Genomic DNA, 21,934 nt, shown 5'->3' with positions numbered 1-21,934 from the left:
ATTTTAATTCTTCCCAATTTTCAACAAAAATAATGTGAAAGTAAAGGGAATTTTTCAAGTTTTGGGCTCTGCCAGCAACAAATTTAATTTGAACTAACAATTCATAGAAAAAGAAAGAGAGATCGTTCAGCTTGCCTTTCTCTTAAAAGTCAGGAAGTATATTCTTTTCTTTGCTTATTCAAGAAACTATTGTTGTCATTTCGAATTTCTTTTTCTATAACAATCTCAGAAGTAAAACTTTTTTTTTCAGAAACGGGAATTACAGGACCATGGACAAACACAATATTGTACAAGACTTTGTATGTCTACACTTATCATAACTATCACCTTTCTATTTCTAAGAGCTGGTTAGGATTAGGACAGAAATAATAATTAAAGCCTTCTACTTTTTAAATTTTTCATTCCCTGCGTCACTGTCTCATGGTGTTTCTGCTGCACATCGATTTACCCCAAAGTGTAATTCAATTGCGGACAACAGTGATAAGATTCCTCTCACAAATCAGGACAACCCATCTTTTAACTATTCATTCTAGTGAGATGTTATGTTAGAAGAAGATAAGTTTCAGTTTTTTTTTTGGAAATTGCTTTAACTATGCGGAATTGGGACTGTTTACGATGTCATGAATTCGTACAAAAAGTGGCCCTTAGGAGGGAGAACCACCAGCGCTAATGGCATGTAGTTGTGATAATTGAAGAGTGCAAGCTTCTTAAAACAAAGATGAGCTACGCTCCAGATTAGAGCGTTTGTTTTAGCCAAGATTACCACCAGGAATTTAACCAAAGAAATTAGAGTTTATTTAGAATTTCTTTTTCCTAATGTGTGTTTAGAGAATAAATTACAGTAATTTTCAAATTTATTAACGGCTATTGCGAGTTTGCTGGGGAAAAATGGGAATTTTGGATTGCCTGCGTTCCTTCCACATTTTGGTGCAACCACCCTTTAATACAATACAATTGCGAGTTTACATGGTTTGCAATTGAATATAAACATTTTTTCCTTGATAATAGGGATTTTGGATTACTATTAATTATATCCAATATAAGTATTGGTATTAATTAATTAATTAATTAATTTCTTAATTATTAGGGAAAAGTTATGACTTAGATAAAATAAAAAATCAATGGTCAGTTCAGGCTTAGATTGCTTTCTTTACCAGCTGATTGCTTCACTTTCTTCAGCAAGAGGAAGGTTATGAAATGGCTGTCCCCATTTGACTAAATGAGTAATATCTCTAATCTCTTTAGTTGTATATCAGTGCTTATATTAAGTAGTGTTAAGTAATTCATAGATGAAAGGTAAATATTTCTTGAGTTATTCCCTGCATTTGTAAAAGTATTTTTAGTGTGATATTTTTAAATTTTGTGTGTTCTAAGAATGTCTACAGTATCCCTGCAAGTTGGGCAGAGAGTTGAAGTGACTGGTAAAAATATTCAAGGAGAAGTTGCATATGTTGGAAATACGGCCTTTGCACCGGGAAAATGGATTGGAATTATACTTGATGAACCAAAAGGGAAAAACAATGGTACGGTGCAAAACAAATTCTACTTCAAAGTAAGTGCAATTTATTAAACATCTTTCTTATTTATTTCTTTAGAATAAATGTAAATTATGAGATATTTTTAGTGTAATGAGAACTGCGGAATGTTCATACGACAGTCACAGTTGTCCATTATAACAGATACAGGCAGTAAAATTGATCTTTCGAATACTTCTTCACCTATAGTCACTTCTCCTGATGATTCCGTCAGGCCTACACCTAAATCAAGACTTACAAGGTATTTTTAGTTTATAAAACAGAAATAAGACAAAAGATATGTTGATTTGATTATTGCAAAAACTTTTGATATTTTATGAACTGTGGAAGTTAAAATTTTTTACGGATTACAATAAATCTTCATAATTTTATTAGTAAATTTAAAAATGTTTTTTACTTGCTATCAATCACTTTTGGATTTTGAAGCGTGAGAAGGAAATCTTCACCAGCATCTCACGCCACATCTTCCAGGACAAGGTACTTATAAATTGAATTTAAAGGCCACTACAATTATAAAATTGCAACACTGCACTGAATTAGTCAAAAGTGATGTTAAGTTTTTGGTTTAAATCAAATAAAATAAAGTGTGTTTAACTTTTAAGCTCAAGGCAGTCACTGAGTGGTAGAAGCAGAGAATCAAGAAGTCGAGAAGATATGTCATCTTCAACATCTTCGTTAGCGAGCTCTGAGCCTCAATCATTTCCCAAGAGATCATCTTTTATTGAGGTAAGTGTGCTTATGGAATATCTTTTTTTTTTTATTCTGTTGTTTTTGCTCTTTTGTAATAATAAAAATGAAAGTTTTGGAAGTAGTATAATGTTGTTCATTAAATACTTTGAAGTAAAATGTTATAAATTGTTTTGCGATCAGTTACATTTTTCAATTGTATTTGTTAACTAATTAAAACTTTTACTTTCTTAGGTGGTTGCCCGAGACATCAACTTGTAATTAAGTTGATAATCCTGTATTTTCTCCCCTATAAAACAATTTTTTCCAACTAAAAATAAATAAGATTTCTGTTGCACTTTCATGTGATTGTTCATGCATTTTAGCTTCTATTACTTCTACAATTTTTTTTTTTTTTTTTAATTTTTGTTTTGTCTTTTCTTCTCTGGATTTCCACTATTTAAATTTTTTTGTTTTCCGCACTGTAATCGAAAAACCCTTCTGAATCTTATTTACTATGAAGGACTTTGTGGCACATTTATTTTGTTATAGCTGACTTTTTTTTTTAAGCTCAAGGCAGATCTTGTTTTAATTTTGCACTTGCTTGTTTTTTTCCCACCTTGTATTTTTAATGGATTTTGTTTTAATTTCGGCAATTATTATTAATTAATAATTATTGTTTTTAATATCATTAATTTGCCCTTTATTTGTTATATTTTTTGAGAAGTTTAATTAAGTTTCTTATGATGTTGCCCTGAGAATTCTATATTTTTCTAAATGGCTGCAAACAAAGCCCATCTTTTTTAATTCTTTTAAGGAGTAAAGTTAAAGGCTTCAAACTATTAGTTTACTTACAATATTCCGAATAGTAAATTATTCAAGTTCGGTAATGCGATACGTCCCACAATTAACAATGCAGCATGGAATACAATGGAACACATCCCAATTTGTTGGGATTTTTGTAAGCTAATTAATTTTTTCTGGTTTTAAAATTTTTGTAACTTATTAGCTAAAACTTTGATATTATCACTTTGATATGGATAAAATTAAATATATCTTCAATTTTGACATTCAAGCTCTTGTTTACAAAAAACTTATCCTCAATTAGAGGATTTGAGCGTCTATTGGGTCTTCAAATAAACGAAAAACTGGACTTGTAATAATAGATAATGGGATTGAAAAAATAACTGCCATTTCAGTCTAGTAAAGTTTATTTTGCCGAGCTTTCGACCTAGGGACTAGGTCATCTTCTGGGCTAGTTTAGAAAGTAATACTATTACATTTCAGGGTTGGTGTGTCTTCTGTCTTGTCTGTTCATGGACTGAGTGTGATCGGTCTATGTGTAATATGTGTTAGGTTGACACATACGAGGTGTGTTCAAAAAGTAACGGGAATTTTCGTTTTTTGAAAAAAATATTTATTCATCTACATTAATATTGTCGCCTTCAAAGTAGTCCCCTTCGCATACAATACACTTGTGCCAGCGCTTTTTCCAATCCTCGAAACACTTCTGAAACTCGATCTTTGTGATAGCTTTCAGCTCTTTCAGCGATTCGCTTTTAATGTCATCTATGCTTGTAAAACGACGGCCTTTTAATGTTCTCTTTATGTTTGGAAATAGAAAAAAGTCACATGGAGCCATGTCTGGCGAATATGGAGGCTGGGGCATCGTTAAAGTTTTGTTTTTGGCCAAAAATTCACGAACAAGCAATGAAGTGTGAGCAGGTGCATTTTCGTGGTGCAAAATCCATGAATTGTTTTGCCACAAATCCGGGCGTTTTTTTTCGGATTGCTTCACGCAAATGGCGTTGAACTTGTAGGTAGTACTCCTTATTGATAGTTTGACCTTGTGGCAAGAATTCATGATGCACTATGCCATTAAAATCGAAGAACACAGTGAGCATAACCTTCACATTCGACCGCACTTGGCGATCCAGAATGCCTCCACTGGGATGATTGAGCCTTAGTTTCGACAACATATCCGTAAACCCATGTTTCGTCACCTGTTATAACACGTTTCAGTAGATCCGCATCGTTGTCGACTTCATTGAGTGACTCTTGAGCAACTTCCATTCTCCGCTGTTTTTGTTCGAAATTCAACAATTTTGGAACAAATTTTGCTGCCACACGTTTCATACCCAAAACATCCGAAAAAATTTCATGGCATGAGCCAATTGATATGGCAACATCATCAGCGACTTCTCTGATTGTGATTCGGCGATCGTTCATAACCATTTCTTTCACTTTTTTCACGTTTTCATCGGTTGTTGATGTGCATGGTCGTTCGTCATCTTCAACGTTTTCGCGGCCATCTTGGAAACGCTTATACCACTCGTAAATCCTTGTTTTACTCATAGCAGACTCACCATATGCCTTTATTAACATTTCACACACTTTATTTCATTTTTTACGCAAAATTTAATACAAATTCTTTGATCCATTTTTTTTAACAAACAAAAATCGCCAAGCTCGAAAAACACGTCTAACCTTAACGGCCGCCACTTAAGAAGTAAACAATGAATATTACTGAAAATTTTATCGTACTTCAGGGGCATGTGTACCAACATAATAAAAAAAAAAATTTTACAATCAGACTCTCCAAACCCGCGAAATTTAAAAATTCCCGTTACTTTTTGAACACACCTCGTATGTTAGGTTGTTAGGATACACATAGACCGATCACACTCAGTCCATGAACAGACAAGACAGAAGACACACCAACCCTGAAATGTAATAGTATTAATTTCTAAACTAGCCCTGAAGATGACCTAGTCCCTAGGTCAAAAGCTCGGCAAAATAAACTTTACTAGACTGAAGTGGCAGTTATTTTTTCAATCCCATTGAAACTATGAATCAGTCACCAAAAAAAATGAACATCATAATGGATAATGTTGATCCACCACCGATGTTTCTCTTGGCTTTTGTGAAGTGTGACTATCATAAATAGTAACTTTCTACATGGACGGTAGAAGTGAAGAGCAAACTGCGCTATGTAAATTGGAACTAGGTTATCTATACATTAAACAAAGAATCTTTTCCATCTAAAGATGCACGGAATGAATTCTCATTTTCAGTGGTTTAACTTCGAGTTTCACTGTCTTCGGGCAATTATTGATTAGGTTTCTCCCTCTGTCTCAGTTTTATATCTCATGCCCTCTGCTTGAACTTACCAATTACTACTTAGGTAAATGTAAATAAGCTGTAAATGGTTTCAAGCCTACAATTTTACCTCTTTGGATAGGGCAATTTTTTTTTGCCATTTAGATTTTCTGTAGTTAGTGATCTAAGTTGTTTTTTTAATAGTTACTCGTATAGTTTTTTTTTTCCTTTAAAATTTATCTCAAAATTGTTATCTACTAAGATTATTTCTCTGCAAAGTCTGGACCAATTTTTGCATTCTTGGTTTGATTGCTCTACGTTGTTCGCATAAAGTCAATTACGTCTGATCCATTTTAATATTTATTATTTATAAAAACATTTTTACACAGCTGGGGTAAAGCCAGTTTTTTCAAGCCTTCTATTTGAAAACGCATGTTAGACTGGAAACCTTTGTTTATTCTAGCAATGCACTTTCATTTGTTGTGATTAATTATTTATCACAATTATTTATTCGTATCGGTTCGATCAAGGTTATCGAAAAAGAAGTTATCTTTTTGGTTGCTTATTACCAACATCTTTTATTTTATTATGTCATGTTCAACTTATACTTAGTATTATAACAATGAAGAATATTGCGTGAAAGTGTTCAAAATTTTTATATTTTTAGAAAAAGACTGGTTTAAATTTTTTATTTAAGTGTTAGATTTTCATTGTTGATTTAAAGATGCTTGGAAGTTTTTAATGTTTTCGACATTATAAAACACAGTTGAACAAAGGGTCAACAGGGTAATGTAACCTTCTTTTCAAGGCTTCAGTATCTACATTTTATGAAATTACTTTTAAGTTTATGATACTTTATTTTAGTGTTTTAACGATATAAGCTAGAATATTTGAAAATAATTTATATTTGAAAAATGCACATGCGAAATTTTCAGCCAAAAAAATAATATTTGGTTTTTATTAATTTTGTTTTATTAAATGCGGGATAAAACGACAGTGCTTTCTTATCTCTGAAATAATATTAAAACATACAATGATGCATCTTGATGTGTTAAGTAATCCTAACGGATTACGATGAATTGCTCTGCAATTTAATTGCTTTTTAAAAAGATTTAATTGCTTTACTGTTATCTCACGTAAGTGGAAAGGTTGTGTTCTATGTTCTAATAAGTATCTCTACAAAAAAAATCTAGAATCTCACCGTTTCTTTAATCATTTGATGTTGTCTTCCGTGCAGAAGAGTATGGTTGCTGAGCAAGGTAGATTCAAAAGCCCTGATTGAGTTGTGAGATATTGCATTTAGGCTTAAAATGTTTATAAAAAGAATTAGGTCGGAAGCTAGAAGTTTCGGTTAAGATGCAATTAAGAGTTTGATACGTATGCTGTTGACTGGTCCATTTGATAACAAAGAACAGAAGTGAACATCAGTTTTTAGATCAGTGATCGCCATGTGTACGGGAAACTCTTACGTCATTGTAGTGGAAAGGATTGGAGATGGGGTATTAGGCTCCTCTAGTCTCGCTCCCTTGGAGATAGTTATTGCAATTAGGAGGTTAATGTTGCTAAATTAAGTCGAATGCAATACGTTAGCAATCTATAAAATTGATGATTTATAAGTAGGAATAACAGTAACGAAGAGTGTTGTATATTTATCAGTTTCAGTCTGATTTACTTAACTAGTAATCAAAAAAGTCCCTAATGTTTTCTAATTTCAAATATGAGTGGTTTCATGTTCAGGTTTGAAAGGCACTGGATATAAAAAATTTGTCCAGCATCAATCTAGCCTTAATAAAAGATTTTTCGTTTAAACGGTTAGTTTTCTTCTTTATTACAAAAATAATTTTGAGAAGTTTATATAGAAACCTCTTATATTCTTATTCATTCTTTTTTAGTGTAGTGCATATTTCATCGCTTTTATTATTTTTTTTATTAATGTTTATTAGTTGTAATAGTAGTAATTAAAAGTTAAAGTTTATATATCTGTATGATATATATTTGTATTTTTATATACTCTTAATAATTGACATTTAAGATAAATAAGTTTTATTTTAGTTATTAACTATTTTTAAAAAAATTTAACAAAAAAGTATAAATAATATTTTCAAAATTTTTTATTTATTGTTGCAATCATTTCTTTTTTGTTTTCAACTTTTATTTTTTATTTAGTTTATAATTATAAAATATATATATTAAGGATGTGAAGTTTTTGGATGCTATGGCAGCGATGGCCGGTCTTATGTTTCAGAGATCCTCATTAGGGAGGAGCGGAATACCACAGTTTACTCCTCGAAGACCATCAAAAACTATCTCACAGACTCCTCCAAGCAAACAAGTAAATGTCATTAAAAAAAAAAAGCAAAAAAAAAAATTTTTTTCCAAACAAAAAATTCTAACATTTTCCTAAAAACTTTTAATTTTTAATTTTTAAATAATTAAAATTAAAATCTACTTAAAAAAAAAAAAACTAAGAAAAACACTACCTCTCTTTTCTTTGGCATCCATTTTGTTTATTTTTAAATTCAGTTTAGGGGCTGTTTTATCACCTTTTTTTTTTGTTTTTTTTGTTTTTTGTTAACAAAGCATGTATGAGTATTTTTCTATGAATAATACCCTTTTTTTAAGAAAAAAAATAAATATCCAAGCATTCTATTTTTGGTTTAATTTTAGAAGTGGTGTAAAGTAAATATAGGGGCCTTACTTTTTTCCCTCACTGTACTTCCTTTATTCTTCTTTTATTTATTTATTTATTTATTTTTACTTACCTCACATCTATTCATGTACATAATTCACAACTAGCGGTGAGGGTGCTGAAATTGGTTGCTAATTATTGTTAGTTTTGTTAATATTTTCTTCCATTTTGCTTCCTCATTTATCCGACGTCATCTTAAATTAAGAATTATGTTAAATAATCAGGCAATTAAGAGTTAACAGAGAAGTTGAGTTTAAAATTTTAAATAAATTACAATAAATCTTAACAACAGTAAAATTTAATAATTTTATCATGTAAGTTTGTCTGGAAAAATATAAGGACTTAGTTATTGTTTCTAATGTAAAATACTTTACATTAAATGACCACCAATTTTTAAAGTCATTTTATTATTTACATTGTTGTTCATATCGTTTCAGATGAAAATCTATTTTTATTATCTATTTATGGTTTACTTTCTTGTATCGGTTTTAAAAGATTTCATTGATTTATTCTTGACATTTCACTACTAATCAATTTTGAAGTCACCTGAATGCGAAAAAAATATTCTCTCGCTCCCTTTTTTGTATATGTTTTTTATAGATATTTGTGTAGTGGTAATTCTGTAATAAAAGATAGCTGTAGCTCCATTTGTTAATCGATTAGGGAGTCTCTTTGAGTTACTAAAAATTGAGCCAAATTTTGTATTTGAAAGGTTTTCTCCGTAGCGCTTCTTTTACTTCCAAAATTAGCTAAGTTCAAAGGAGATATTCTTATAGTATTCATCTTAAATAAAATCACTTCAAGAAACTAGAACTTAAAAAAACTAGATTGATTTCCATTCAAATTTGCTAAGTTTTCGTTCGATGTATCTATTTCAGTTTTTCGTTTCACTAGATTTTGCTTGTTAACTTAGGAAACACTTGGAACATTTTGAATCTCAAATTTGGATGCTCAGTTCTTCTTTTGCAAATATTTTTGAAAATTTACCGAATGAAAATCTGAAACACTTATTATTTTCCAAACAATCTTACTGATAATTAAATTAGTAATTAATATTAGTATTAATTAATTAATATATCTTTTGCTTCTAAATTACTTGCATTTTCAACTCCTTATTTACGTCAACTTAAGGCACATATGTTCTATTTGGTTGGCACTATTCGCTGTTTTTGAAATAATAAGGTGAATCGATATTCATACCAATTCACCTTCTCTGAATCAGTGCTTTTTTTTTACATTAATTTAAATATATTAATAACATTATTTTGAGTATTTGCTCTGGTGTTTAAAGGATGCTCAGCCACTGTCTAAAACACCACCAGAAGATACTTCCCTCCCACAAGGGAATCAGGCAAGCAAAATAACTAAAAAAAATAATAATCAAAACTTCTAACAATCTAGTATTCTTTCATCGAAGTGTTGCCTGATTTATTTTTGTGTTATTATAAATTAATTAAAATTATTCCGAAGCTATTTTGTTTTTTTGGATTTGCTTTGTTTAATCAAACTTTATTTTGATTACTATTGTTGTAAAATAATTTCTTTATTTAATAGAAATTTTAATGAGTTCAGTAAAATGCTACTTTTAAACCCCTTCTTAATATTTAAACAGAAAGCTTGTTGTGTGGAGTGTAATTCCTCTTTATGTTTGGTTAAATGCTTTAATTAGTAGAAGTACATTTGTATGTGTTTAATAATTAGGAGAGAGGAAACAAAAATTACATTATTTGAAAATAAATAAATTAATATTTAGCATAGTCATTTAGTAAAACAACAATTTTTTGAGAAAAGTTCTTATTGGCAAATTATAGCCTTATTAAAACCTTTCCTTTTTTTAAAATGAATTTTAAGGATGTTGCTTAGCGAGCAAATGTTTTTCAGGATGAATATTTTATGGTTAGCGTCTTTGTAATAAATGAAATGAGCCTCGTATTATCTCCCTATCATTTACAATGCTGATTTTACTAAATATTAACAGTTCTAATTCGTCAAACTACTGTCCAATAAGTTTGTTCACTGTTTCCGTTTAAAGTTTCCCCATATCAACCTTCAATTTCTCCTTTCAGAATTTAGGACCATCTGAGACTACTTTGCTTTCTGGCTTGCCGATATGATCCATTTTAAAGGTCAGTATTCTGAGCATAACTCCTTGTAAAATCCAACCATTCCTGGATGTGCCAATCCAACCGATGATATACTATGATAACTGTCGATGACACAAATTTCTGTTGCCGCCATTCCAAATAAATAAAAAATAATAATAATAAACACTTTTCTTTCTCAGAGAATCAGAACATAATTTATTATATAATTACCTAAGTAGATTGATATTTAGATAAATCTTTTTTTAACGCTCATTATTTCTCGCCCCACAAAACCTGGTCTCCGTGATATTATGGTTGTCTGAGATCACCAATCTTTGATTTAAGTTGGACATGGTTCTTCTACATCAATACTTGAGTATTCAAATTTTTGTCCCCCATTGCCTTTTTTAGAGTTTACCATCAACAGCAAATATGGTTATTGTTAAGTTGCTGTTAGTAGCTAGTACAATGCAAATTTATGTATTCTTGTTTGCACACTTATAGAAGTTTGTATTGTAAATCTATGAAGTAATACAAACTCAGGTCTTTTCTACTGCAGTTCATCCATAACCTAATAATAATTATTGTTGAAATGCATTTATTAATAATCAACTCTCTCCTTTTATAGTCTTAACATTTTAAACTTATAGTCTAATCTCAAAACTTTATATTTGTATTTTTACTTTATTTACATTTTTTAATAATGTCCAAATGTTTTAAAACCATTTCTCTTTGTTTATATTTTTTTAACAAGCTGTGCACAACAAGCTAGAGTAACATTCTAACCTAAAACTTATATTTCGATCTGCAGTTTTGTTTTTTGTATCTATATGTTTAGTTTTCGTCTTACCTTAAACATCGTCAGCTCCATGCATTTAAATAATATTTGGCATCTCTTTTTCTAACTTATAATATTTTTTAATATGTAAATTATGTTGAAGGAATTGATTATGAAGATATTGAAACTTTTGAATCTCTATAGCAGAAATCATTACAAAACTATTTGGAAAGTTCCATTCTTTAACTTCAATGATACAATTTTATTAATTAGTTAATGCTAATAATTGAGATTTTGATTGTGCACACTTCTAGGAACAAGGGGTTTTTAGTCCATAAAACAACTTTTTCAGTTATGATAGTTCTTTCTTAACTTATAAGCTATAAATTATCATAAAGGGAAACATTCATTAAGCTCATATATTTCATTTTTTTGTTTTATTAAGTTGAAATATTACAATATTATTTGAACCTACTCATTTTCCAAAAATTTAATCCTTCCCTTTTTATTCATGTTGGCATGTGGTTTTTATATCATTTATTTATCTTTAATAACAGTAGGTTTAAATATTATGTCGGTTGTTTATTTCCGTATACTCTTGGTGGGAGCACAGTTATTACTATTGCTTATCTCAGAACAGAAAAGAATAGCATGCTAAGTTATCTCTCTTCGTAGATGCAGCAGTAATTGAGCACCGCAATTTCTATTTTTTTAATTTTTTTGCATCAAAGCAATTTTGCACACAGCATCGCTTTTCTCCCATTTTCCACTCAATAGTTTTTGAAATAGAAAGAAAGTCTTATGTTTACAAATCAGTATATGTCTTTATTTTTTTTTAGATATTGCCTCAAATATTCCCCCTTTTTATAAATAATTATAGTATTAGTAAAAACAGTTTTTTTTTTAAATTTAAATTATTTATATTGATATTTCTATATTCATAAACTGTGTCATGTTTTTTAATACATGCCTTTGGTATACTTATTTTTCAGGATTATTTTTATTATTATGCGAGTAAAGTTTCTAAGTGCACTATCTTTTATATTGTTCTTGATTTTTGTTAATGACAAATATATGCTGGTGAAGATGTTAAAAGTATGGAATCCAGAGTATCTACCAAAATGGGTTTATCCATTCTAAGCTACATTTCAACGTAATGTGTAATACCTCCTCATCTGTTTTACTCCATTGAGAGTAATATTAAAGTTAAACTTTTTTTTTACAACTTCAGAGGTTTCTAATATTTCTTTAAATTCTAAAAGGTTCCTCAACAATGAAGTATTCCCGCATCCTTAGAACTCAAAAAATTGGCAAATATTATTTATTTTTAATTACAATTTATAAATGCTTATTACCACGTCATCAAATTTAGAATTTAGCGTTCTTCGAACTGATAGGCTAATAGCATGACTGAATAAAAAAATCATCGCTTTAGAACGTTGAATGAACCCTAATCACTTGCTAATAACATTATTGGTGAGTGAAGAATGCATAGTAAAAATTAATTTCAATGTTAAAAAAATTAATCTTATCTCAGTTTTTAATGATTTAAACTAATTTAATTTTTTTTTTTTAAATCTTTTATTGGAATTTACTAGTGCAACGATTATTGCAACAAGCAAATATGATACCTGATAGCAAAAAATAAAAGAAAATCATGCGTGGAGAAGGCAACCAGTGGTGCCACCTCAGTAACGTGCTTTGCTATACTGCTCTCACGATAAAAGTAGATCACGAGGCCATCTCCTGAGAGGATTACCTGGTAATCTGGAGGAAGATAGGTGTTCTATGAGAGGGTTAGGATGAGCTGCTGTAGAGGAATGAAATTTGAGAAAATGAGTGTTAGCAAGATCTTTAATGAAAGGGATTTTGAGGTCATTATGGATAGTGAGGTTAGATACATAGAATGGGAGCGTTAAGAAGTTTTCGAAGTATTTTTGACTGTAATGTCTGGAGACGTGGAACGCTGAATTGGAACGCTTAGTCGATCCCCATATTTCTAAACTTAAAAGAGTCTTTTGTTATGTAGGTTAAGTTTCGAACGTTTGTCAAGTAAATTATTAAATACAATCATATTAAATTGTGAAATAAGAAGTTTCCATACTTTTATCTCTTTGTCATTTAGCAAACTGGTGAAACCTTGCACAAAAATTTTGAACTTTATACTTTATAGTGCATTTTAATGTTGCTTGCAGTTAGTATATATATAACAAGTATTTATTTACATTATTGGATGTTCATTTGGTAAAAGCAGATTTCATATTCATAATATTTATTTGGAAGAAAAATGCACAATTTGAAATAATATACTCCTTTGGTGTGCTCAGATTCAAGTTCCATTATTCCCCCTTTACCGATGACATAATTTGGTTTTGCTTGATGTTAGAATGGTAAGATTTGTCTACAAGGAATACAAGGGGCTTCTTTGGCGTTTTAAAGCATTTTTATATATGCTCTTCCTTTAGTTTATTCTAGTTTCTTCCGCCATATCTCTCAGGAGGATCATCTGGAGAGAGAGAATAACTTTACGGAATTACGTTCAGTATGTCTAGTCAATAATGTGAAGAAAACTGGATTCGCAATAAACGCCAAGGAATCGATTTTTTATAAGCTATAATTTCTATCATTGAAGTTTTAATGTATCCACGATGATCCCAGAGAATCAATAAGTTCGCTTAATACGAATTTAAAAATTTAATTATCAACAAAGGGCATCTAAATGGGAAGGTAGTTACAGAATTATAATACCCCTTATAAGTCATGTTTAAGTTAATAACCTGATCTTTGACGTCATGTAAACAAATCTTCAATGAATTGTTTCTTGGATTACCATCACTTAGGCTGAGTTGATTTTGATTCGCTGTTGATTTTATCACTTCATCTGTGCAACAATGTTAATCTGCTTGTACTAATTGAACATCGTATTTTCATATTTTTGACATACTCGTACTTAACATGTATTGTTTTCAATATTTTTCAGCAAATTAAATTTTCAAAAAAATCTACATAAATATGTATATTTCATTGATGAATTATTTGTATTTAAACTTTATATTAATAACTCTTTCAATCCTTTGCTTATTTTAAAAATTAATTCATTTAATGCCCTCAATCTGTGTGTTACATGTTGTCGAAAACTAATAATTGTAATAACACACGTTACATCTCATTAATATTGATTGTATAAATGTGAATATAATAATGTATATAGTTAGTAATAATGTTAGCTTTTCTTCACAATTATTAACACTGTAAATTTTAGCTAAATTATTATTTAATTAATTTGTATTTTAAAACAGATAATTAATTGGAGAGTACTTGTTTAGTTAAGCCTTATATTAATATTTTAATTCAATTTTTGTCTTTAATTCCGTGAATTTAAGGAATTAGCTGATAAAAAAAAGATGCTCTAGCTGGGCAATGTGCTTTCTAAATTAATTTAAATGAAGTAGGTGTGCACTTATTTTTCATTTTAATTTCTTTGGAATATTCATAATTACAAAAGATGAAATGATAGGAACACAAAAAGTTGTATTCTTGTACTGATAGTATGAAAGAATTTTACTCGCATGAGTACAAAAATTAGCGAACACATAGTTTAGTTTTTTCCTTAGCATTATTACCATTTATATTTCAATTAGGGTTTAAATGTAAATATATATGAGAAAAGTAATCAATAACTTTAATGTGTGCACCAATTTCAATAATGTTCTCATTTTTACTATTTTTTTTATTTTATTTTTTTGTTTCCATTCACAATAAATGTTCGTATTATATATTTATTTTTGTGCAGACAGGATTTGTGGAGACACTTAAACCACAATTTACACCTGGACAAGTTGTATCACCACCAAATCCTTCATCTTTAACACCAACACCAAGGATTTCACAAACTCCAGAACCAAATCCTGAGATTGAATCATTAAAAGAACAATTAAAAGATCTTTCAGAAAAATTGGAAACAATGAGAAGTAAATATTTATTTTTTTATTGATTTATTGCCAGTTATTTAATTATATTATTAGCTCGTGTTTAATTTTATTGTAGAGTATTGTTAAACGTTTTTTTGATGACTGATTCATTAATCAAATAGGAAGAAAGAATGTTGCCAATTTCAGTAATATTTTTTTTAATTTTTTTTGGCCAAGCTTTCGAACTAGGGACTAGGCCAGCGTTTCCCAAAGTGTGGGTCGCGACCCTGCACCGGGTCGCAGAAAAATTCAGCTGGGTCGTGGCAAAAATTGTAAAAACACAAAAAATCTATAACATTTTGCTCTAAATTTAATATTTTTCGAAACTTTTTCAAGTACTGCAGGTGGCAACCCTTTACTACCGTTTCCTACCGGACCGTTTAAATTCGGATGCTCTGATTGGCTGATTTCGATTCGTCATTCAGTACCTTCTCCGGTACATGCGCCGTAAACTCACGTGTATCAAAACAACAAATTAATATCATTAAGTCCTAATTTGAAATTACTATGTGATGAAAAACAACATCATCCTGCGCACTAAGGTCAAAATATGTAAAACAAAATTTACTTTAAGTTCTAAATGAAGATAGTGGATTGTCTTTAATTACTTATGTTTTTGCAATTTTTGTGTATGAAATAAACAAACAAATAAATTGAATTTTGATTTTTATTAAAAAATAAAATTTGTTTTGTAAATAAATGTTTTTTTTATAAGGTGGGTCGCGAAAAAATTTAAAATCTCGTACCGGGCCGCGGTCAAAAAAGTTTGGGAAAAGCTGGACTAGGCCATATTTTACAGTAACAGAATATAATGTACATTATTGCATTTCAAATTAATGCACAAAAAAGGATTGTAATTAGTTGACGGATTAATATACGAAATAATTATCTAGTTAGATTTGCTTTTAATGATAAAATAATAAACCAACAAGTAAAACACATTGCTAACCAACTTTTTGTTTTTAGTAAAATATAAGGATAAAGCCAAGGAAATAGAAATGATATCCTTACAATTGGATCAGTCTGCTGAATTCAAAGCTAAAATCATGGAAGCACAATCAGCTTTAAAAAAAGAACTTGAACGTGTAAAAAGAGAAAAAGATGAAGCTTTAGAAGCGAGAGAAGAAATGTCTGACATGGCCGACACTTTAGAAATGGCGACTCTTGATAAGGAAATGGCTGAGGAGAAGGTATGCATATTAGATTTCAAAGATTCTCAACTAATTTAGTGCCTGTTTGTAAATTTATTTGTTTCTTGTAAATTGTAATATCTAGCTTTTACTTTTTAGGCAGAATCTTTACAAAGAGATCTTGAACAAGCACAAGAAAGAATTGAAGAACTTGAAATGGAAATAGAAATTTTAAAATCAGAATTATCCGATAAAATGGAATCAGCTGGTACACTTGTTTGTGAAGAAGATGGTGAAATTTCATCATTTAAGATGAAACAAATAGTTCAGCAAAATGAAAAATTAAAAGACACTTTGGTCAGGTAAGTCTTCGTATAATAATTTGTTAAATATATTATTTCTTTAATAAATTATCATTAAAAAAAACCATATAAATAATAATTTACGTTAATGGTAATAGAATGAGAGATCTATCTGCTCATGAAAAGCATGAAAAACAGAAAATTTTGAAAGATTTTGAAGAGAAAAACGCTGATTTTGAACAAATACTAAAATCTAATGATAAATTGAAAGCTAGAGTTAAAGAAATGGAAGAACAAATAGATGAACTCCATACAAATGTTAGTATTTTTTTAATAAGAAATTATAAAAAAAAATAGAGGATAATTTGACACAGTATTTTTTTTTTTTTTTTTTTTTTTTTTTTTTTTTTTTTTTTTTTTTTTGGCGCATCAACAGCTGAGGTCATTAGCGCCCGGAGCTTTTCCAGTGCACTGCCGGCCTCCGGACAGTGTTCTCTCGTTACAGACAACACTGTCCATCACCGGACAGTGAGCTGTAAGAAGCTCCTAGGAAGAGAAAATCTAAGGGTCAGCTGCTGGATTCGAACCCGGGACCTCCGCGTGGGAGTCCAGTATGCTAACCTCATAGCTAATCCCTTCCCTTTGACACAGTATTGTTTCTTGTTTGTAGGTTGATGCTGCATTAGGCGCAGAAGAAATGGTAGAAACGTTAGGTCAACAGAAATTATCTTTAGAAGAGAAAGTCAAAGAACTAGAAGAAGCTGTTGCCGAATTAGAAGAACTGCAAGAAGTAAATGATCTTTTACAAGAAGGTTTTAAAGAACAAGAACAGGATCTTAGACAAGAATTGGATGCAAAAAATTTACAAGTATGGGAGGTAAGAGCAAACAGAGAAATTCGAGGTACGAGGGGAATATTTTTTTTTTTTTTGGCATTGGCTTCCGCCATACAGCCAGCATCGTCTAGGTGCTTATCACTAGAATATCACTCACTCTCCATTCTTACCTACAAATACATTCGCTTCACACATTCATCCCTCTACTATATACCGCTATTTACATAAACTACTGCTAATGGATGGAGCAGCACTCTGTGCTCCTGCCATCCTTATAGCTTAACCAAAATTAAAATCACGTAATCCTTCTCTAATCATTTTCTTCCATTCATTCTAATTCGGCTATAACTTTTAAATACATTCATATTTCATTGCTAGCTCTGCTATCGACTTAAGCACATAAATGTTGGTGGAGAATATAATGTCTTCGTAGCGAAATGGTGCATCTAAATACCTGTATATATCGTCAAACATTCGTTTCCTTTCTACCACATAACGTGAACATATCATTATTACATGTTTGAAATCCTCCTCCTCATTGCAATCTACGCAAAGAGGAGAGGACCTTTTGTTCATCCTGTGTAGATACGATCCGCACACCGCGTGGTTCGCTCTCAGCCTGCTTATTGTCGTAACAACCCATTTATTAGTGACAGTTCCCTTAAACCATGGTTGTCTAGGTAACTGATCTGCCATAGTTTTATAGAATCTACCTTTATCACCATTATTGTAATCTGTCTGCCATTTTTGTAGTGCTGCTTTTGCAATTATACCCTTTGATATCGGTGTGTGGTAATTTATAATTAGCCATTTCCCCCACTATTGGTGGGCTTCCTTTGCAAGTGTATCAACAATTTCATTCTCTTTTACACCACAATGACCCCCTTACCCACAAAAAATGAATGCAGACTCCCTTCTCTTTAAAAATGGCAATAGTTTCTACAATCTCTGCGATAATGTGATTCATTCCTGTAGACTGGTTGTGTATATGTGATAATTTACACAACGCACTCTGGCTGTCACTAATAATGGTATATTTTTTCTCCGACAACGAATAAATATATTTTAAAGCCCGCTGTATAGATGGACGCCTCATCTTCTAATTTAATTATCGTAAAATAGTTCCGAACCGGATCATACACAGCACTTCCGACTTTATTATTGATTTTGGACCCATCTGTAGATAAACGATATGAGCCCGGATAATGGGAAGAAATGTAATATTATTTACAATAGAGAATCTCTCCTTATTTTATATTATCTTGTTTTAACAGCATATTATTAATAAATAAGATATAAAAGAACAGTTTTTGTAAATGTACAAATTGATGGAAAAGTTGGTATTTTTTATTTGTTTTAAATTTATGAATATCAAACAGTGGATATAGCTCTTATATCTTTTGATATTCCTCGATTTTTGGTTTTTGTAATGTTTTGATTTTACATTTATCATGTGTCGGGGATATTAAAACAGAATTTCTAAAATTTGGCATTCATAATTTTTCTTTTACACTATGCTATCTCTTTGTACTGGGAATAAACAAGTTTTTAATTTTCTTTTTACTAATTACAGGCTCAGCGTAAAACAGAATCAGTACTTGAAAGTTTAGCCGATCGAGAACTCACAATAGTAAAATTTAGGGAATTAGTACATAGAATACAAGAAGAAAATCAAGAATTAAGATCACAATTGGAGATATCTTCTAAAACTTCTTCTTTATCAACTTCAGTCATCCCAGAAATGTTGGACTTTAAAGTATGTTCTATTTACAATGGAGAAGTAGATTTGAAAAAGTTGTGGTTTATTTGATTAAAGTAAACAAATCTGTAAAATGTACAACATATAATCGTGGGTGCATGTTTTCTTGATTTAGATTACTACAAGGGCTATTAAAGTGAATCTTTCATTATGATTAAAATATATAAGCAACTTTACATATATCATTTTTCGAGATAGTGCACGCACTTTCTCCGCGTAAAATTGCATGTATACATCTTGAGAAAGATTCTTTAGGATGGACTATAGTTTTTACCTGACCATCGATTCCGTATTTTTTTTTACCTCTAATCGCTTCTTTGATCAATCTAACGCACGAAAGTCATCAAAGTTGTGCGTTGTTATTTAAGAATACAAGTAAAGTTAGAAGTCCTTGCCGTTTATACTTATTGTTTGGCGAAGGTAACCCAGGCTTAATCTTTTGTAATAGTTGATTTCAGAAAAACCATCACCTTCAACCTGAAAACCACCATAAGTTCTGTAGTGCCATTTGAACAACGGATTTTAATTTCAGCGTCACTCTTATGGTTAATATTGTATGATATGGGGAGTATTGTGTGCTGAAAACCAATACGTTTATCCAAAATAATAGCTATTTCCATCAGAGTAATATACTTGTTTTCCTTCACTTTATTCTACTGCAATGTTTCGTTCGCCTCCACCCTTGATGGATCTGACCCAATTAAAGATGCCCTCCTTGGAGTTACGTCAGTTTTAAACTTCTACTCCAACAGCTGACGGGATATCTCCTGCGTAGAATTTCAATTTGTTCAAAACGCGTGCTAATTAAAAAAAGAGAAACAGATAGCTGTTCTAACGTGGTGCGGACTACACTGCTTCGTTTTCTTTGAAGGCAAAATGCTGCCTCATTGTTCAAGCTTTGTAACCCAAAATTAACTTCTGCCTATGCCAAATCAATCATAGAACTTTTATTGCGTTTAAATTTTCACCCTAGAAAAAGACAAGTTTTTTGTGTATTATAGCCCATTTTATTTTGCTGTTTAATCCCTTAATGCACAGTTTTTTTGAAAAAACCGCTATATTTTATATTTGAATAAGTAAGTGTTATAGCTTACAATCCCATGTAAATGATAAATATCTATAAAACGATTGCTTTTCTTTGCTTTCACATTATTTTCAATTCTCGATTATATTCGAGAGTGAAAAATTATAGTAGCATAAAGTGCAACGCCGCTCGAATTATCTCGAGTGTGAACAGTTTGGCCAGTTTAGCGTGCTCGAGTTAACTCGAGCGTGCACGTTAAGGGGTTAATATGTATTTAATATTTATTAAATTCTTTAAGATTAATATTTACGATCTTATTGTGGTTAAGAATAATTGATTTCTTAAATAATTTTTCTGTTAAAAGTTCGGTCAGCACTCGCCATAGGATTTTTTCAAAATTCATTATATTAAGAAATCACTGCTATATAAATTTTGAGATTAATAATATATATGTATACTTATATTTTTTTTTTGTTTGTTTCAAAGAAAATGTTTGCTGAAACTAAAGCTCATGCAAGGGCGATCGAGCTAGAACTGAGGCATATGGAAGTACAACAAGCTCAGCTGCACGTGCAATACTTAATTTCATTTATGCCTGACACTTTCCTAACACGAGGAGGTATGAATTTTAAAAATTATTAGTGGATTTTTATTATTATTATTATGGTCTAGTGGTCAAGAGCGTGGCTTTGTGTAACGGAGATCACCGGTTCGAATCCCGCGTATGACTACTTTTTATTTGTTAGAAAAATTGTTTGTAGTAAAGTATGAGCTTCTGCTCCCCGTCCACGACACCTAATTGGTAGTTGGACGTTAAGCTCCGCCCTAAAAAAATAGGCGATTACTTTAGATATGAAGAAATAGATCAAATAAGAAGAAGTTTATCATGTAATGTCTGCAACATTTATGAACATTTTCATACATTTCCAGTATGCAAACTCTCTTTATTCGTTTAAACTTTCGGTTTTTATTAGAAAATAGTTAGTTGTAACAGAGTGAAGGTTAATTGCATAGGAGTAATATAGCTTGCCTTCTAAATCGCCAAAAAAGTGCATGAAAAAGCTGGCACATTCCTATTCAAGTAATGAAGTTTACTATCGCCATAATTATACTTCTATCATTGTATACAATCCTAATTATAAAAAATATTGGTACATTCTCTGAATGATTCAGTTAAAATTGTAATTATCTTCTTCTTTTTTTTTATAGATATCATATAACCTGCGAAATTCATTATTTTAATATTATTTTTTAAAGGTGACGGAGATGCTATAATGCTAATACTGTTAATGCCTAGAATGCTAGCAAAATGTCAGGTATTGATCTCACAATTAAGAGACAAATTCCCTCCTGTGGCTACTATCGATAAAACGAATACTACACCAGCCCTTCAATTTTCAACAATGTCTCGTTTTTCTGCGCACATACATACGCTACAGGTTGATCAGATATTATTTTTCAAAGAAGTCATTATTAATATTTTGTTTTCCAGTGGTTGTTAAGAATTTGTGCCACTTATTCTATTATTATTTGTTTAGGGAATTCTTCATCAGTATGTACATAGTTTAAACACATGTAAACCGGAAACATTGCTTAAAGTTGGAGCTTCATATGTAGATATGGCACAGCAAGAAAAAGCTCTAGATCAGTACATCGAATTACTTAAACGAGAACAGGTATCAAAAGATTTTAAACTGGGTCACTAAATGAAATAACCGAAATTTAGTGTAAAAAAATAAATATTTTTTTTTACAAACCAAAAATCTTTGATGAAAATATAAATTGTGTAATTTCTTATCTTTAAAGGTTGATGAAAACTTAAATACCGAAAGCTTAGAAAAGATAGTTGGTTATTTCAATACATTACATCCTCAATTGTTGTTATCCAGTGGAGATTGTAGTATTCATCAAGGACAATTATTAGCAGATTTAGGCAAAGCAGTTCTATGTGCAATTGATAGTATTCAAGCAGATGCAAATATTATATTAGCACATGTTCAACAGGTTTGTGAACTTGAAAGTAGTAATTTTTTTTATAAATTTTTACATTTTATAAGAATTA

General features: G+C 30.6%; 1 protein-coding gene across 6 annotated transcripts in view; it reads left to right on the top strand.

The window, feature by feature from the left end:
- Positions 1 to 1,138: 1,138 nt before the first annotated feature.
- LOC141447077 (dynactin subunit 1-like) overlaps positions 1,139 to 21,934 on the top strand; it is a 26,239-nt gene continuing 5,443 nt past the window's right edge. The window contains exons 1-17 of one of the 6 annotated variants that reach the window (XM_074114261.1): positions 1,139 to 1,296; positions 1,375 to 1,552; positions 1,625 to 1,776; positions 1,962 to 2,012; positions 2,138 to 2,261; positions 7,546 to 7,632; positions 9,281 to 9,340; positions 14,645 to 14,822; positions 15,789 to 16,012; positions 16,112 to 16,314; positions 16,413 to 16,572; positions 16,925 to 17,131; positions 18,663 to 18,845; positions 20,359 to 20,491; positions 21,130 to 21,311; positions 21,411 to 21,548; positions 21,679 to 21,876. In XM_074114261.1, coding sequence (XP_073970362.1) covers positions 1,376 to 1,552; positions 1,625 to 1,776; positions 1,962 to 2,012; positions 2,138 to 2,261; positions 7,546 to 7,632; positions 9,281 to 9,340; positions 14,645 to 14,822; positions 15,789 to 16,012; positions 16,112 to 16,314; positions 16,413 to 16,572; positions 16,925 to 17,131; positions 18,663 to 18,845; positions 20,359 to 20,491; positions 21,130 to 21,311; positions 21,411 to 21,548; positions 21,679 to 21,876 — 2,457 coding nt within the window. In that variant the 5' untranslated portion in view covers positions 1,139 to 1,296; position 1,375. The remainder of the gene's footprint in view (positions 1,297 to 1,374; positions 1,553 to 1,624; positions 1,777 to 1,961; positions 2,013 to 2,137; positions 2,262 to 7,545; positions 7,633 to 9,280; positions 9,341 to 14,644; positions 14,823 to 15,788; positions 16,013 to 16,111; positions 16,315 to 16,412; positions 16,573 to 16,924; positions 17,132 to 18,662; positions 18,846 to 20,358; positions 20,492 to 21,129; positions 21,312 to 21,410; positions 21,549 to 21,678; positions 21,877 to 21,934) is intronic. The other 5 variants (XM_074114262.1, XM_074114263.1, XM_074114264.1 and 2 more) reach the window with 5 other exon arrangements.

The sequence above is a fragment of the Rhodnius prolixus genome, unplaced genomic scaffold (genome assembly GCF_049639745.1).
Source record: "Rhodnius prolixus isolate KJV_2025 unplaced genomic scaffold, Rpr scaffold_7, whole genome shotgun sequence".
NCBI lineage: Eukaryota > Metazoa > Arthropoda > Insecta > Hemiptera > Reduviidae > Rhodnius > Rhodnius prolixus.
This window is presented reverse-complemented; position numbering and strand designations above follow the sequence as displayed.